The sequence below is a fragment of the Oreochromis aureus genome, linkage group 18 (assembly GCF_013358895.1).
Source record: "Oreochromis aureus strain Israel breed Guangdong linkage group 18, ZZ_aureus, whole genome shotgun sequence".
Lineage (NCBI taxonomy): Eukaryota > Metazoa > Chordata > Actinopteri > Cichliformes > Cichlidae > Oreochromis > Oreochromis aureus.
The window spans coordinates 24,844,217-24,861,965 of record NC_052959.1 but is presented as its reverse complement, the minus strand read 5'-3'; the positions used below and the strand labels follow the sequence as shown (position 1 = coordinate 24,861,965).

Below are 17,749 nucleotides of genomic sequence, written 5' to 3'. Positions count from 1 at the left end.
CTAAAAATGTTGCCAGTTATATGGGAAAAATAAGACAAGATGAACATAAGTTTATTTGTGGGTTTGATCTCTCTTGGCTGTGTGTTTTTTACAATGAATTTCTGATAAGGTTTCATTGCTAATGTTGAAGCTATTTGGAATAAGTTGCTCTTTTTTTGGATCTTGCAACTGTGCTAAGCTCAGACATTACAAGAATAACCATTAAAGGCATTTGGGGCCCACAGTGAGAGTGCCTGCAGTAGTCTTGGTGTTGTGTTGTGTGAGGGCCGGGGCCGTGGGGAGAGTCGGCGTTGAGTTCCCAGGCCCGGCCAGGCCAAAGGGAACAACATGGCTCTGTTTGGAGCGTCTGTGCTTGTCATCGGTCTCAGGCTTCACTTGTGCCGTCAGTGTCACCACTACATTGTCACTTAGTGCCACTAGGCGTGATATCTAATACAGCAGTGCAGGAACACGGCCAATCGGCAACCTGTGGCTTTCATCTGTTGGCGCCGGTTTGAAACGTGGAAGCATATTTTTGGACAGATGATGTCATGTTTTGTGTTGTGGAGAAGTGGTAGACAATAACCTTTGACTTCTTACATTTCCCTTAATTAATAAGTAAAGATGTGATTGCTAAAAAAATAACATGCACCAAATTAACCTGAAAATGTGCTTATTTCAAACTTAGTTTTCTCCAGATCATTTAATCTTTTCCATCTTCCTCTCTGTTATTTGGGAATCTCAGACCTACTGCATTCGTATCATTGACATGCTGGTAAAAAGCGACCCATTTCTAATTTGTGTGTGCACTGTAAACCAAAATGCCACCAAAATTCCGTTTGTCTTTTAATCATTGACACTTGACACCATGGGCTGGGTCCATATGACTTTTTTTGTTGTTGTTTTGGTTTATGTTTATCAAGTAATACAGTTAAATTTACTGGGTTTTATATATTGATATCATTGTCAGGGCATAGACGGAAGATTTTCGCAGTTGCAACTGTATTAGGCGACAAGCTACAGAGCTGTGGTCGCATTGTGTCACGATCTGTTGGACGTATTGCTGGTGGAAATTTTGACGTTGCTTCTGTTAACTGATGGATATCATCCTGTATGGTTTTTGCATGTTGATGTAAAACTGAGAGACATTTTTATTTATGCCATATTTCAGTGGACATGCTCGGCTCTCGTGTCCTTTACTCTTAATAATCAAAGCAGGAGGGGAAACTTTTTCCGACTTTAGCCCTGGATAACAGTAGACCCATGGAAAGGACTGCACGGATACAAACGGTCATCTATGCAAATGGAAACAAATGCCACTGCGGTGGCAACGTTAGCCATTTGACAGTGTCTGTCAGCTGAAGTGAAGCAAATTCAAATGAGCCCCGGTCTCTGTTTAGCACTGTGTAGTTTTATTTCTGTTAGACATGTTTGAAATATATTAATGTTACTTATTTACACCCTGATGGATCAAGCCTCCAATATGCTACTTTATATCTTGCAGTCTGTTCTTAAAGGTAAACCTTATTGTTCTTTAAGCTGGAGCAGAGTTACTGTATGGATGCACTGTTCATATCTTACCTCGGTTCAACTTGTGGAACACTGTCAGTGAGTGTGTAACATGATTTAATATCATCTTATATCAGTTTAAAGGCCAAACCTGTGATTATTCCTCGTATAAGTAATTGGAACTGCTTTGTGCTTTACATTTTCCCCATTACAGACATCAAGGGCAGTTTCCATTGTAGTTATCTTTATAGTGGAACATGGGAAGTCCTGGAAGTTTTTCCAATTGATCACTTGAGGATCCTTACAGAGAGGCAAAAGGTGGCCTGGAGGCCTTCTCTCATGTTTTTTTTTTTTTTTTTTTTTTTTTTTTAATATCTTATAAAAATAACGATAAAAAACTTTATTTATATAGCTACTGTATTAGAACTTCATGTTATAAAGTTCCTCACAGGACCAGCAAAACAAAGCAAACTCTGCACAGTTGTAATAGTTACTAATTGGAAACCTACAATAACAGAATTTGCAAAATTTAGGAAATAAAACAAAGTTCAAAAGGAAATTAAAAGTCAAGTTGAGAAGAGGTATCAGATAAAAGCATGGGTTAAGATATGACTTAAAGGAGGTGACTGACACCAAAAACCTGATTTCCTCGGGTAGGTTGTTACAGAGCTTGGGCCGGGACTGCAAACACTCTATATATCGTTTAGTTTAGAGCCGGGCCCTGGAAAATGAAGAACAGTCTTGAGCAGTTGTTCACTTTTTTTTTTTTTTTTTTTTTTTGCTAAATTTGTCTGCACTCTTTTACTGAGGTAACCCATCAAAGTCAGGCCTCTCTGTGCACAGTTATCTAACACTGATATACCAAGATTCAATAAATGTGGTGACGATGGCTGACTGAGGAGCCAACTGGTTGTCTGGCTGGCTATGTATGGAAGGATTTGAGGTTATTTGCCATTACAGGTCAAAGGCCTATGTATAAAGTAACCCAAAGGAATTTAAGTGTTCCCATGCGACGGAAGATGCAAGCCATTTGCTTTACAGCTTTATTTTGATGAGTTAAGTGAGATGTAGGCCATTTTGTTCTTGGTCTTCCTGACCTGTATGACAGATTACATCACAAAAACTCCAACTTTATTAACATTGAGAGGCTGAGAAATGATCAGTATCTCCAGGCTGGCGATAGAGTGGGGGGGGGGGAGTGGAAGTGGCGTGGGAGGAAGAGCATAGGAAAGGGTTAAAAAAACTTGTGTTTAAGCAAATTCCCTCCTGGTCTCTTTCTGTGTTATCAGTTCCTCTGTAGGGCACTGTAGCACACACTGCATTTATTCAAAGACCTAGTGTCACACGCCTCTGTGGAAAAGAGCCCTGAGGACCATATTCTGCTTTTTTTCTTTTTTTTTTTCTTTTCTCCCTTCCTCCTTATTGCCCCTTCCACCCCTCATCCTCCCTCCATCAAGCTTCAGCACTCACCAGCCTTTTTGAGCCTTTCTTTAGGGTCTCAGACCCCTTAATGTTTCTTCTATGAGACCTGCACCAGCACTAGTGTTGTCTTACTGATACTGGTACAGTTGGGGGTTGAATTTCGACTGAAACCGAGGTGAACGCAAACACAGACCAAAAAGCAAATATGGCTGCTTTTTTTTTCTTTCTTTTTTTTTGTTCAAGAGGTAAACTGTGTGCTGCAGGAAGCAGATCCACAGTTGTGCAATGTGTTATGTTGCATATTTTGATATAACAGCTAACAGCTTGGCATCAGAAGTCTATCAAAGGCACAAGTGAGGAAAAACCTTAAGTGTAAGGCCATGTATAACAAAAGGACTGGATCAGTTTTTTTTTTTTGTTTTTTTTTCCCCCCCACTCCATGTTTAACTGAATCACCGGATCTGCCGAGAGGAGATCTCCCGGAGCATGTGATCATTTATCAGCCTCCCTTCTCCCTTTCTCTCTCCCCCTCTCTCTCTGGTTCGGGGCTACTTTAACCCTCTCTCCAGTCAGAGCGCAGAGCCAGTGCTGAGCGCAGAGAGTCATGTGGTGCCTCCATGCTGGAGTAGGAGCCCATTTCAAAGACATGTGGACAAGCAACGAATAGGGATATTAGCCCAATCACCTCTGTCTAGATCGAACAGAGACTCCTGTAAAGTGTCTTAAAGTCATTGATGAGTTTCTCTCATTAGCTGAAGTACTGAAACTATGCATTTACATCATAGATGGATGGATTTCATTCACCAGAAGTGCAGGTTATATTTATGTACTTTAGAGGACCTACACTTAAGTTTAGAAATTCCTGGATAAACATGGATCAAGGAATTGAATGGGAAAGCAAAATTGCGTACATGCAAGACGTATGTTCTCATGTTGCTTTTAGACTTAGAATAGCGGGAGGACATAGATAACGTCAGACAGACTTAATGAAATGGAGAGAGACATAACAGTTAAGTTCACTCTGACCCTCTCTTCTCTTTAAAGGCCATCTTGTAGTTTTGTAATTTAAACATGAAAACTTAAGATACCACAGCAGTCCTTTCAGAGTGACAGTAGGGCTGAACTGTGTCGTTTCTATTGTGACAGTGAGTGTAACCCCCCTCCCAATATAACATCTAATCTCTTAATTGACTAATATAGATGTTGTTTGTTTAAAACTTTGTCCTCTTTGTTGCAACAGGTTGTAAGATGGGACATGAAACTAAGGATTTTCTTGGCTCACAACAGACTTTCGGGGGGGTGCATGTGCTCAAAGACTCTTACCTGACTTTTTATTTTTATAGCTATTTTTCCAACCTAAAACATTTAGCTCGAGTATGTTAAACCCAACCAATATATCTATATATACACACACACACATATACACACACACACACACACACTAGGGGGAAAAGAGAAAACCAAAACTGGAAGCGTGGATATGAATATATGGTGCATATCTTTGTATGGGTGTGATTCAGATCTAACAAACCAGGAGGCCTGCTGTTTTCATCATGTCCAGTAGTTATGTAGGAAATGTTGTTGAGTGAGAAATTCTTTTCTGCTCCTGCATTTCGTGGTAACTGTCTCCAGCTATGGAAGAAAATTATTTGGTCTGGCTGAAGTGTGTGTGCACTGTTGTTGTACCTTTCAGTTTAGTGATTTGTGTGATTTAATGTTTTTCTTGATGGATGGTTTATACAAAGTGGTTATTTATTTAAAAAAAAAAAAAAAAATTGGGTTTTTTTTGTTGTTGTTGTTTTTTTTCTTGCCCAAAAGTCTCTGCAGTATCCTGCTTTAAATTTTCAGGTGTAATGTAATGACGGTCATTTAAGCCCTGACTGAATGCAAAGCGCAATAACACTGGACGACACGGTGATCAGTGAATACACTCAGCCAGCAGCATCCCCGCTCTCATTGCGCAGAATTAGCTTGATGGCTACGTGATAGCTTCTCCAGGAAGTCATATTGTTTTGTTGATGGTGCCAAGTGGAATGAAATGAACTCTCACACCTCAAATATGCAGCCGGAGTCAGATGGTGTGGGTTTTTAACAGTTAATTAATACCAATGAAATGGTAATGAAATGATTTACAGTAAATGATTGCATCAATCCAATATTATTTCAATTTTAATTCTACCCTCCAATGTCATAAATTGTCACTTCATACCCCTACAGTGACACAGCAGTGTTCGGACTAGCTTGGACTTCAGTAATTAAACATTTAAATGTCAGTTTTGGTAAAAGTATAGCGCTGTAATCCAATATCTGAGTCATCATTTCTTTTCTTTTTTTTCTTTTTATTAAATTGTTCTCTCAAGTCTTGTCCATTAGGGGAGAACTAAAACATATCAGAAGGTATTTACATGACCTACTTACCTTACATTACCTTACAGCACCAAAATGAAAAGGGTTAAAGACGGGGTTGGGCTTTTGCTACGTGTAGCAGTAGAAACTGATTCTAAGAAATCTGTTTTTGGCGCAAAGCTAAAGGTCGTGAATGTATTTGTTATTAGTCGACACGTAGAGCTGTGGACACCCGCAACGTGTTGTTGTTGTTGTTGTTCTTATGTGCTTTCATGTTTGCTGGGAGAATGTTGTTCTTGCAAACTGGAGGTTACGCAAAGGTATCCCAACAGGTATCCCAAAGCTAGGCTAAATAAGTTTTAAGTCAGGAAATAACATGCATGGGTTGCAGCATGACTAGCAAGAGTTGGATTTTCAGAAATAACATGAGAACATTTGGAAAATGTCATAGAGGATAGAATTACAACCTCTTTCTATTCTTTTAATATAAAGAAAGAGAAAAATGTATGTATCAGGACATGATATACAAGTAAAAAACTTATCTGGTCCTTTACAAGTTCCAAAATTATTTAAACACAACCTCAGGTGAACAATAACACGTGATATATTACACTGTCTTATTATTTATTTAACTGAGCAAAAATGCAGAAACCATGTGTGAAAAACTAGGTCCGCCCCATGATTCATTTACTCGTTGAACCACCTTTATTAGCAATGAACTTTTTTCATAATTTTCCATGTGATGCTACTAGTCTCTTATGTCATTGTCAAGAAATTTGGGATTTCACTCAGGTTAAGTTTTGGACTTCGGGCCATTGCTTTGATTCTTGTTTTGTGGGCCATTTGGGATCATTATCCTGTTGCATGGCGCAGTTTTAGCCCAGCTTTAGCTCTAGCTGTCAGATGGATCATCACTGGTTCACTCAATCACTATAAAGTGACCAGGTCCTGCGGCTGGGAAAAAAAACAGCCTCAAATCATCACTCCCCCACCACTGTGGTTGACAACTGGTATGAGGTGTTTGTGTTGATATTCTGTTTGGTTTTTCGCTGTGCATTACGGCCAAGCCTCTCCACTTCGGTCTCATCTGTTCTTTGGTTTGTTCAGATGCAAATTTACAAACCTAGGCCATGGTTCCATGTTCTTTTTAGAGAGAAGAGGCTTTCACCTGGTATCCCTTCCAAACAAGCTATACTTGTTCAGTCTTTTTCTAATTCTACTGTCATGAACTTTAACATTTAACATGCTGCCTGAGGCCTGTAGAGACTGAGATGTAGCTCATGGGATTTTTGCAACTTCTCTGAGACTTTCATGGTCTCAAGTTGGGGTGGATTTTCTGGGACGTTCACTCCTGGGAAGATTGGCAACTTGTGCATAATCTTTCTCCCTGGGAAGGATTATATTTTTGAAAATGGACTTGTAACCCTTCCTGGATTGCTGGGCAGCATCCTTAAATGCTTGTGGCCACGAAAAAGCCAAAATGTTTGCGTTTGTTGAGTTGCTCACAATTAATAGTCATCAGTTAATCAAGTGCGTTTGATTAGGAGCACCTGGCTGCTACTTACTCTTAATTCCTTAATTCCTATAGACACAGTGACGGTGCACGTAGTTTTTCCAACACTGCTCTTTCATTTATGTCTTGGTTTTTATTAAATAAATAATATTTAATGTGCCATGTTTTGTACCTATTTATGAGACTTGTTGAAGACCAGATGAACTGAAAGAGATTGTACTTTCTTTTTCATATGACTGTACATGTACTTGTATATAAATGGTTTTCTTGATGTGTTTTCTTGCTTTTTTAAAAAAAAAATTTTTTAATCCCCCTCAGGAGTTCTTTGATCACGCAAAGAAGCTGTGGGACGACGAAGGAGTGAAAGCATGCTTTGAGAGGTCCAATGAATACCAGCTCATCGACTGTGCACAATAGTGAGTTCAAACTTTCATAATACATTTACGGAGTTCACTTCATGAACACATGCTTTTATGTACTTGGTAGTTTGTGCTGCTATAAGTGGGAAGGATAAAGGACCTGGTTTGTTTGTCATCCTGCAAATTATAATCTCTGCTTCGTCTACCCCCTTGGTTTTTTTTTTTTTTTTTTTTTTTTTTTTTTTTTTTTTCCTGTCGCCTTTGAGGTGAAAGCTCTGCAGTGTCTGTTGGTGTCCTGTCGTATATGAATGTGGCTAAGATATGTTTACTCTGGGTGTGGCAAATTGAGCAAGAGTTGTAGCTGTCCATTGGAAAATTCAGCATATCTCTCCTCATATCAGTGTGTTTGGCTTTTCTCCATGGCAATATGCAAAGCCTGGTCTGACCTGTATTAAAATGCCCCAGTGTTAAATTTATTGAAGCTGTTCTATTGAAAACTGTAATTAGGTAATGATGGTGTAATCTTCCAGTTCGGGGGTGTCAAACTCAGTTTAGCTCATAAACCACATATAGTTAAATTTGGTCTTGGCTAGACGGCTGTTTCCTGCAATCTATAACTGATTAAATGCCTCTAAATCAGTTCTTTCTTTTTGGGCTAAAGTAGCTTAGCTGAAACTTTCTGAGAGTCTTCTGTTTTCATTGTTATCGTTGTCGTTATTGTGGTGGTGGTTGTTGTTATTGTTGCAAAACTGATGTACAGCCTGAGATGTGCAGTTTTGAGAAAAATAATCGGAAAGAAATACTTATGTAGAAAATCAAAGAAACCTGTCGGTGGGCTTTGGCTTAACTGTGCTCTAAGAAACATATTAGTTGGCAGCTCTTTCACATAATTAAAAAAAGTGAGATTTTCTCTTAATTTGGGAAAAAACAAAGTTAAAAAAAATAGGAATTTTGTTATTGAATGGAATAATAACAGTAAAAAAATGCCCAATTTTTTTTTTTCATTCCTTGGTTTTGTCTATAATGACATTGACATCTATAATGTCAATGATGTAGACGTGAAAGGAACAGTTTGGGCTCTCATGAAGTGATCCTCCAAATACCGTCCAGCATTTAGGTCTTGTTTAATAGCAACTTTAACATTTTGCCAATCCATTAGATGGGCCAGATTAGTCCCTTTGTTAGGCCACTATCCCTGCTCTAGTTAAAGCTAGTATTTTTCAACTGTTTAAGTAAGTAAAGCAAACATCTACCTTCGGATTGGTTCACTAAATAACAGTGTAAAGTGTAGCAGCTACGATCTTAGTCCAGCTGAACCGTAGATGTAGTAAGTACTGATACTGCAGTGTGCAGGGTGCTGAAACTGATGTGACTTTGAGGAGAGTCCCGGATTGTTTTTATGGCTCCTAAAGCACTTTGGGCCACCATAGGGGGCTGGTTGTACACTGGGAAGGGCCCCTCTGTTCCCTGTAAAAGGAAGTTTGGATATGCAAAAGGATTCACTGATTACAGTGCTCTCTTTCTGCTTCCCCTCTGACTCACCTCTGGAGTCACATGTAAATATGAGGATATGTACATGCTGTGGGCTCAGGAGTCCCCTCCCATCCCAAAGGTTGGCTCCCTTTATCTCTGAGGGTTCGATCAAAGCGAGGTCATTATAGTTAACTAAAGTTAAACTGCAAAATAAATCTAGGTGTGGTAAAACATTGTGAGTTAACTGAACCCCCCCCAAAAAACCTTGATAGGAAAACAATAAATAAATGAACTTACAAAGTGAATTAATATAAAATGTAGAGGAAGTGTTCTTAGGATGTCTTTACAGTGGTGTGTTAATGTTACATCTATTACAATTTTCCTAAATACCCGTCCCTTAAAATATATATTTATAATTGAAAAGACTAAAAATAACAAAAACTGGAACAAGCAAGCCCACTCTGGAAACTAACTGAAGCCAAACTGAATTCAAAGCTAAAACGCATTAGAAGACACAAAACTAATAACTCTGGGTCACAAGCAGGCTACATCAGTGACTGGTTGTTAGTGTGTTCATATGTTTGGAGTGTAGAGAGAGTTTTTAATTTTCCCCTAAATATCTTCTGTTCCTCGAACATTAATGTAACTTTTGTTGTTGTTCCCCTGCCTGTGAGGAGCGTCCATAGAAAGAAGAGAAAAAGTCAGGTGATGGTTAGAGAGTCACATGAATCTGTAAGGTGGAGCTGTTACAGTCCACACGGCCTGTGTTTGTCTTTGCTGCTCTGAGTCAGTCTGCGTGTTGTAGGGCAGCGCAAAAAAAAAAAAAAGAAGAGCATGTTGTGTTTATTTTAGTCCATATCCCAGTGTCATGGTGACATCATTTAATATCGTGGTACCATAAACATTTCAGATCTTTGTTACTTCCTCGTCACAAATGCTGCAAATGCTTCTGAATGTTGAAATCTCCAGGAATATTGTCATAACTGAAACCACTGAGGCTTGCAGCTAGCCCGAGCGCTGATAATACAGCTGTCCTGTGACATGAGCAAACATTAACACAGTAAAATGAAGACAATGAAAAGCATACAGTGTTTCAGTGCTTCATGTGTGACTTCTCTGGTGTGTGTATTGATTTTGAACTTGGTTGCTATGCCTTTTTCTGTCCTACATCTACTCTTCTGAATGAGGGGGGGGAAATACTGCCAAATGATTGAAGTCAGATTTTTTTTTTCCTCTCTATTTTCATCCTCCTCCTCCACAAAAATATCATTCATTCTTTCTGCTCTCCTCTGCCTGTCATTTTATCCTCCTATCTCTGCCTCTCTGCTCCTGTTTGGGCAGTTATACAATAATGTTTGGTCAACAAATCATTATTGGGGCGCCCCTCTAGCACGTGCCCCATGTACCGAAGGCTGAAGCGGCATGGGTTTGAGTACGCCCCAGGCCAATTTGCTGTGTTATATTCCCCATCTCTCGCCCCCGCTTTACTGTTTGTTTTGTCTATCACAAAATAAAATCTTTAGATTAAACATTACCTTATTTGTTAAACTTAAAGCTTTGTGACTTTTCATCTCAGAATTTTTTTTTCTTTGAAAGATAAAGTTGTGTAATAATCTAACTGTGGTGCTGTAAATTTACTTGACATAAACAGAAATATTAAATCTTGAAAATAAAATGAATGGTCCACCCATTTTGATAACTGCTAGGCTTTTTGCACCATGTTCCTAAATCTTGCTTTTCAGCAGAAACCTCACAGTATCCCTGTGTTGCCCGAGCCGTGTGTTTTGATTGAAAGCTGGAAATTGTCAGACTCCACAGCCTCTCACTTACTTCCTCTCGGTTCTAACCTCTGTATGAACTCTCATGGATACTCTGTCCTACATGGCAACAGACATGTCTGTGTAAAGGACCACACATATACACATGCACACCTATTGTTGTTATGACCACGAACTGTTCTGAGTAACCATCCTGGAAGTCGTGGCAGACTGCTTCAGCTGCCAACTGGGTTAAAAGAAAGGGAGCATAGGTCCTTCTGTTGGAGACTGGGTGTATTAAATCCAATGTTTGTGTTTTGATATCAGTATTTTTTTTTATTTTTTTTTTATGAATGTCTCGTGTTGTTTAGGCTTTGCTTTTTAAAGGTCCCATAATCTACCACTTTATTGTGGTAGATTATGGGATATTATTGTTAGCCTCATATTTTCCCACAATAGATATTTGAACTTTGAGGGTAGCTTTGAATTGAACTGGAATGGCTGCTGGCCCCGCCCCTAAGAAGAGGAATAAGTGACAAAGAAATAGCCAATTTAATTAGTGCAGCACATTATACAGAGCTGAGACACTTTGGTTTAAGTGTGAATACAGTTTCATTCTCAGAACAGGCTTAGATTTTTGCCAGACTGCATTGAGATTATGAAATCCGGATTTCAGCGGTGTAGAGCAGCGGCCTGGTAAATGGCTCGCCTCTGTTCGCTCTGTGGTCAAAATATTGGTGGAAATATTGACTCTGATGGCTGCATTAAAGTCAATATTTCACCTTGTTTTGTTGACTGACACTAGGAAAAGAAAACTATGTGAGAAGAGATTTAATGTGATTTTTGGCTGTGTTAAAATGCAGTGTAGAGTAGAAGTGACACAAACAGATGTAATGGATTAACAGAAACCGAGCGAATTTAGCTGCACTGAAGCACATACACTGGTATGAACACAGAGTGACACACATGCACTCAGTATATAAAGGAAGCTATTTTGTCTTGCTCCCTTGTAACAAGTGGTTGTCATAGTGGGTAGGTTCTCATGTTAGATATGAGAGTTATATGCTGGACGCCCTTCCTGATCAAACCACAGTTTCCACAGTTCATGAGGCATACATGGTATCTACCAAAGCTAACAAACACCCTAGCTTCATTAGCCCTGCTCGAATACAACAGGGTTGTCCTGGTGTATCTGGTGTTGTTCCTGCATCATCATGTTGTTGTGATGTCATAACTTTGGAATATGCTGGAAAAAGGAAAAAAGCTCTCTCCTGGAACAGATGATAACCATTTAAAGTGTTTACTTTATTAATCAATTCAATATAATAGGTATATATTCAGGTTAGCTTTGCTGTTAGTTACATTTGGGTCATTTATGTTGTTGTTTTTAACAGTATTAGCTAACTTCTCAGCTAATGCTAAATGAATTCTCAGATAATGTAATTGGTTGGTTGCAGTGTTGATCCTGGACCAACATTGTTGTGATGATGTGGGAACAACTTCGCCACAGGGATATCAGATCATGCGGGTTGTCCTACAGTTGTGGGGACGTTGCCGTCTGAAGTAATTCACTTGAGTTTTCAGTTCCTCAGATGATGGGAGAATCTAAACTTGGTTATTTGCAGGTTTTTCTGCTCATGGTTATTACCTCTGATGTTAGCAGTATACTAAGATTCTCCCTGGAAAACGTCAGCACAAGTTGTATTACAAGTTTAACACTCACGTAGTATAAAAACACATCGTCATGACTTTTATTTCATATCTTACTCTCTTTTTATTTATATTTAAACACCATGCTGATTAGTGGGGCTGTGCTGGTGACTCTTTGATCTTGATTGCAATTAGTTTCGCTAATCAGTCACTATGCAGGTTTAGCAAAAAGGAAATAACCTATATGTAGCTGTTTGTGAGAAGAACATATTGTCACTCTTTGCGCTTTGTGGTTTTGCAACAATGCCACCAGAACACATTTTGGTTAGATTTAGCTAGATGTCATATTTAGATTTTACAAGGGCGGATTATATACCTCTTCTGTTTCATCTGTGTTGTCCTTCACAGACCTTGCACCACTGGCAGATATATTTTTTTCCAGCCAGCCTAACGCTGGATGGCCCATCGGACAGAGGCACAGGAAATAAGTACGGGCCGATGGCAGGCGCTTGTTATGCCAAAGAGCATGTCCATATCGATGTTTTTGGAATCCTGTCACCCATCGATTTGGCCTCTGCATTGCACATTTATACGTTTTAAGAGCACAGATATGTGTCTGCCAGCTGATTGATTATGAGCTATTTTCAGCTGCGGCAGGCTGGTTCCATCGCAATGCCTTGGATGTGTCAACGGCAAAATCAAACACTTTTTCACACGCAAATCTGAACTCCCAGGCCTGCTGCTGTGGTGAATGTTCCCACAGCAAATATGACACAAAACATGGCACAAATAATATGTTGAGATTCATCATACCAGTGCTAGATGCTGTTTAGGCTGGTATGAAACTCTCTTGTGTTAGTGTGCTTGATGATGATGGCTGGGATGTTGGGCTGCAGGAGCCAAACAGGATTGGGCCAGAGGAGAGCTGCACTGGATGGTGGTGGTATTGAGTAAATTGGCTGTGAACAAGTTGGGGCTTATTCCTGCAATGAGGATGAAGCCTGAGATGCCTTAGTTGTGTTTTTTTTTTTTTTGTTGTTTTTTTTTTTTTTTAAATGTACCACAAACTCAGAGCAGCCAACCATATACTTCCTCTGGTGACTTTGTCTCAACAGGAACACAATAATTTAATGCTAAGATTTGTGTGTTTATTATAGTTCACAAATTGAGTTGGGTTTTTGTAATGTCTCATTGTTTCATAGTTTTGTGTTTTGTTTTGTTGTTTTTCTTTTCTTTTCTCTCTGTTTTCATTTCAGTTGTTTTTTTTTTTTGTTTTTTTTTTTAAATTAGTTCGTGTTATTTTTTTTAGTCTTTTAAATGATCATAATATATTTTTTAGGGGCATGATTTAAGAGATTCAGCATGGGGATTATGAAAAAAAACAACAGGCCAGTGTTCTTTCAAATGAAAAGGAATCTGAATCTTTTTTAGATGGTTTAACAGCAACAAAAGATATAGTTCATAAAGAGATGGTTTGATATAGGTATAGTTAAGATTTTATGCTTTTCTTTTTTTTTTGCTATATTAGAATTTTAAAATAATACATAGACACTCACATTTATATTTGTAAATATATGTAAGCATAGTGCATGTTAGTTATTCTGTAAATGGAAAATGATGGAGTCACCTTTTGATAATACAGCCTGACTTTGTACCACAGTCTGTGATACTTATATATACCAGCTTGTTTTTAAGGTCATTAGTGTTTCTTAAACTGAAACAGAGTTAAATTGTTATCCATTAAGTCAAAAGTACAAAAACAGGAAAAAAAAATCCTAATTAGTTGCTAATATAATTGCGAATTAGTTATTAATTATGTGAAAACGCCTGCGTTGACTAAGCAGTTTTTTTTTTTTTTTGTTTGTTTGTTTTTTTTAATTTAAGCAAGTTTCAGAACTCAGCTTCAGGTTCTTGGGTTTAAAACTGGGATTTTTTTTTTGTGACTGACATGTGGTGCATGTTTAATCAGGTTAGGATGTTGTGCTGTGAAAATGGCCACAGCAGAGGCACAGCTGGGCAGAGTCCTGGAGATGGGGCTTGACTGTGGGTGGATAAGTCTAAGGCTTGATCTTGCTCTTGGACTAGGCTGGGGCTGAGGTTGGGGCTGGGGTTTAGCGCTGGTCACGGGACTCTGCCACCAGCCTGGGGGCCACTGACACAGTCATCTGGGGCTGTAAAGTGCTAAGAATGGTTGGCATTGTCAGCCAGCCCCGGCCCCTGAAGGCCCTACAGAAACAGAGGGGCTAGGCTTCACAAACAGTGGCTCTCCTCAATAAGGAGCCTCTTCTGTTCATGGAAGAGCCAGAGAGAGCGATATTTATACACTGGCTGCATGTCACTGCTGCTTTTTTGTGTCACCAATAAGTTGCTTGAATTAAGAATTCAAGCAAGTTTAGTTGATCTGATGTGCCGCCTATAATGATGAGTCTGAATGACTCTACTTGTATTTATGTTTTAGTGTAAGAACTTTTATTCTGATCAGTTGTTTTTATCACATAAGAAACATTTGTCCCCCTGGAAGCTGTTAAACCTTCACGGACTCTGTTGATTTGTATGGATTGTTGTTGCATAAGTTATATTCGGGTTACTTTCACAGTTTAAATTTATCCATCATCTAAGTAGTATGACGCTGACACTATGAATATTTTCTTTCACACGGGATGAAAGCTATGTTTCTGATCTGTGTCTGTCACCACAGTCCATGAGGTTTGTGAGTCTGTTAGCATGATGGCTGTAAGAACTTGTCATGCTAAAGGTGCAGCGGTATTTTCTGCTGCCGGTCATATGGATTGATGTCAGCCTATCACCAAAAGAGACAAGTGGTGGTTTATCTGTGCTGTTGCATCAACTTTGACTTGTATTTTGACTGGTAATGTTTGAATTTCTGGCTGAGATGAGTGTTTCTAAAACCTTCTTGCTGATCCAGATACATGTTCCAGGCTTTATTTGTTTTGTGTGTTTTATATTTTCTTCTTTTTTTTCTAAAGAAATCATCTTTACAAACAATGTAATAGACTTGTTTTGAAGTTTTTAAGCTTTTCTTTGCACAATCCCACTGATGATGGGTTGGCCATTGCCAATATTAGTCTGATATAATATTGGAGCTCTTCTTTTGACTTGGCTTCAGGAGTTTTGGGCGTTATTAACCTGTCCCGTCATTCAGCGGAGTGGTTTGGGACCTTTGTCAGTGCTGATGACAAACCTAGATAAGCTGGCTGTGTGAGGATTTACAGAACTCTTAAACTTCCAGAAACACCAACAGTCTAAAGATTTAAAATCCACATAGTTATGATTATTTTAACAACAGCCAATGAGAGAAGCAAGTCTGAAAGAAATGACAGAAATGAAAGTTTGAAACTGCAGCCTTGAAACAACAAGCTACTACAACTGTCAGTTGGGCTGTTGAGAAGAGGATTTGTGATATGTGCCAACAACACAACTTCACATACACCGCTAGTCCTGGATTAGCAGTGTTGTTAGGCAGTGGTAAATATTTTTGCCTTTGAGGCTAACGTACTGCTGCTGACAGATATTACTGCAAGTTAACCTCCACCATCCACATTTGTTTCGATTCAGCTTTCTACCTTAGCCACACTGTGTAGTGAGAAGAAAAGTACAAGAAACTGGACGCATCACAGTTTAAAGTTTTGCTGCCTTTGTGTTTTCAAACTCGTAGCGTGTGCATGTTTGAAATTTGAGACAACTGTAAACTTCTTGTGTGCATGGTGCACACCAATATTAATATTTGGTGGGATTTTAAAACCCATGTACTTGGAGTCAGACAGAAATATGAAAATTTTTAAACATATAAACAAACATCAACTATTGGCCTGACTTTAATTTCAAGTACAGTATCAGGCCAGAATTCGACAGAGTTGAATCCCAACGGCACAGTAGTTTTTCTTTTAATGGAAAAATAGAGAAGCATTTGTTGGCAGGTAGGAAGTGGACTGGAGGAAGAAATGAATGAGGAAGAGGAACATTTTGGTAGCGTTATGGTGAGAGTTTTTTCTTTTCCTTTTATTTCCCAGCTCAGAAGTTGTAAACAACCAAACAAATGTTCCTCATTATGTTAGATTCAACCACCAAACAGGCCATAGAAAAAGCACACGTTGTTGTTCGGGTAAGAACATTTAAAGGCATTAAAAAAAATTAAGTCTTTATCTTTTTTTTTCCGTTTTGTAATTTTAGAACTTTTTTTCCCTTCTTTTTTTAAGACATGAATGCTTGTTTGAAACCATTTAAAATTTGTTTACCAAGTTTATTAAAACTCTTCTAGCTCTGTTTTTTGCAATAACTTCATTTACGTTATCACTACATTACTAATTAAAAAAATTAAATACTTTGTACATAAAATGAGTCATATAAGACCATAATCCAGATTAACAAAAACCTTTGTGTCGCTTGTTAAAATCAGATGACCCTCCTGTCAGCTGACTGAGGAATAATCAAAGGACGCACTATGGAACTGTGCGTGTTTGTGTTTGACTGTATCTGTGAGTTATTTGAGGGAAAGGAAGGAGTGGTTTTGCACTGAAATGTAGAATCAGATCTGCTGGAACCTCGGTGGGACACCATCTACACAAACCACTGTCCTTAAGGTTGTTAGAGCCCCCTGTGGGACCGAGCCGTTCTCTCTCTTTTCAGTCGTCTCTTGAGGCCAGAAAGCGATAGCAGAGAGGATGTTGTGGAGCACATGAGAACACATGCCAAGCCTTTTCCCTGAGAGAGAGAGAGTGTGTGTATGTGTGTCTGTGTGTTAACCCCTTTTTACTTGAAGATGTTTAAGTGATGCCCTATGTGTGCCTGGGATTTTAGTTTTCCTCTAACTTAACTGTTTTGTCTATTCCTTAAGTTATAGATTCAAACACCCAGCCTGAGTGGACATTTGAAATCGGTTAAGAAAGCCTAAAGCTGCCCAGCGTTGCATGCTACATGTCACAAGATTGGCTACACTGCCAATGTGTTTTTATTTTGTTTCTAGAGACCAGAGGCTCTGACAGCCTCTTTTAGCCTGAGGAGAATCACATTAGAAACACCACACATTTCCATAGCACCCGATATACATTTTGGCTAAAGTGTCTAACATGTAAATCTGTGTCGTAATGTACAGTATGAAAAAAGTAAATCATCACTATGGAGGTTTTAAGCTCAGTGTAAGCAGTGCTGCAGAGGACGATGAGAACTTATGTTCCACTTAAAGATTTGGGGGGGAGGCTATAAATAGATTTTTATTTTTGGGTTAAAATGCACGTCCAGCAGAGAGACAGAGCGAGCCTCGTGAATGGCGGTTATCTGTGAGTCTGTTACTGTGTGCGCCGACCACACACATACACAAATACCTTTCTCTCTCTCACACACTCTCACTCACTCACACACACACACACACACACACACACACACACACACACACACACACACACACACACACACACACACACACACACACACACACACCCTCTGCTGTTGACCAGGAGTGTAAAGGCATAGTCTGCTGGAGGACAGCAGTGGCGCTGCAGGTTCCCTGCTCAGAGATTGTGGAATGGTTGTCCATAGGTCCATAGATCCCATCCCCTCCCTCTCTCTCTCCTCCCCCTTTTTACTCCTCCTCTCTCCCTCTGAGACTCCCCCCTCCTCTCTCTCCCCCTATGTCGCTCCCTTTTCTCCCCCCACCCCCCTTAGAGCTTATGTAAACTAGCTGTGGAGCCAGGGCAAGCTGAGGCTATTTTTAGCAGCAGCAC

General features: G+C 39.3%; 1 protein-coding gene across 2 annotated transcripts in view; it reads left to right on the top strand.

Annotated features, from left to right (window-relative positions):
* gnal (guanine nucleotide binding protein (G protein), alpha activating activity polypeptide, olfactory type) overlaps positions 1-17,749 on the top strand; it is a 53,313-nt gene that overhangs the window by 15,701 nt on the left and 19,863 nt on the right. For both annotated transcript variants that reach the window (XM_039602568.1, XM_031731034.2), the window contains exon 5: positions 7,088-7,185. In XM_039602568.1, coding sequence (XP_039458502.1) covers positions 7,088-7,185 — 98 coding nt within the window. The remainder of the gene's footprint in view (positions 1-7,087; positions 7,186-17,749) is intronic.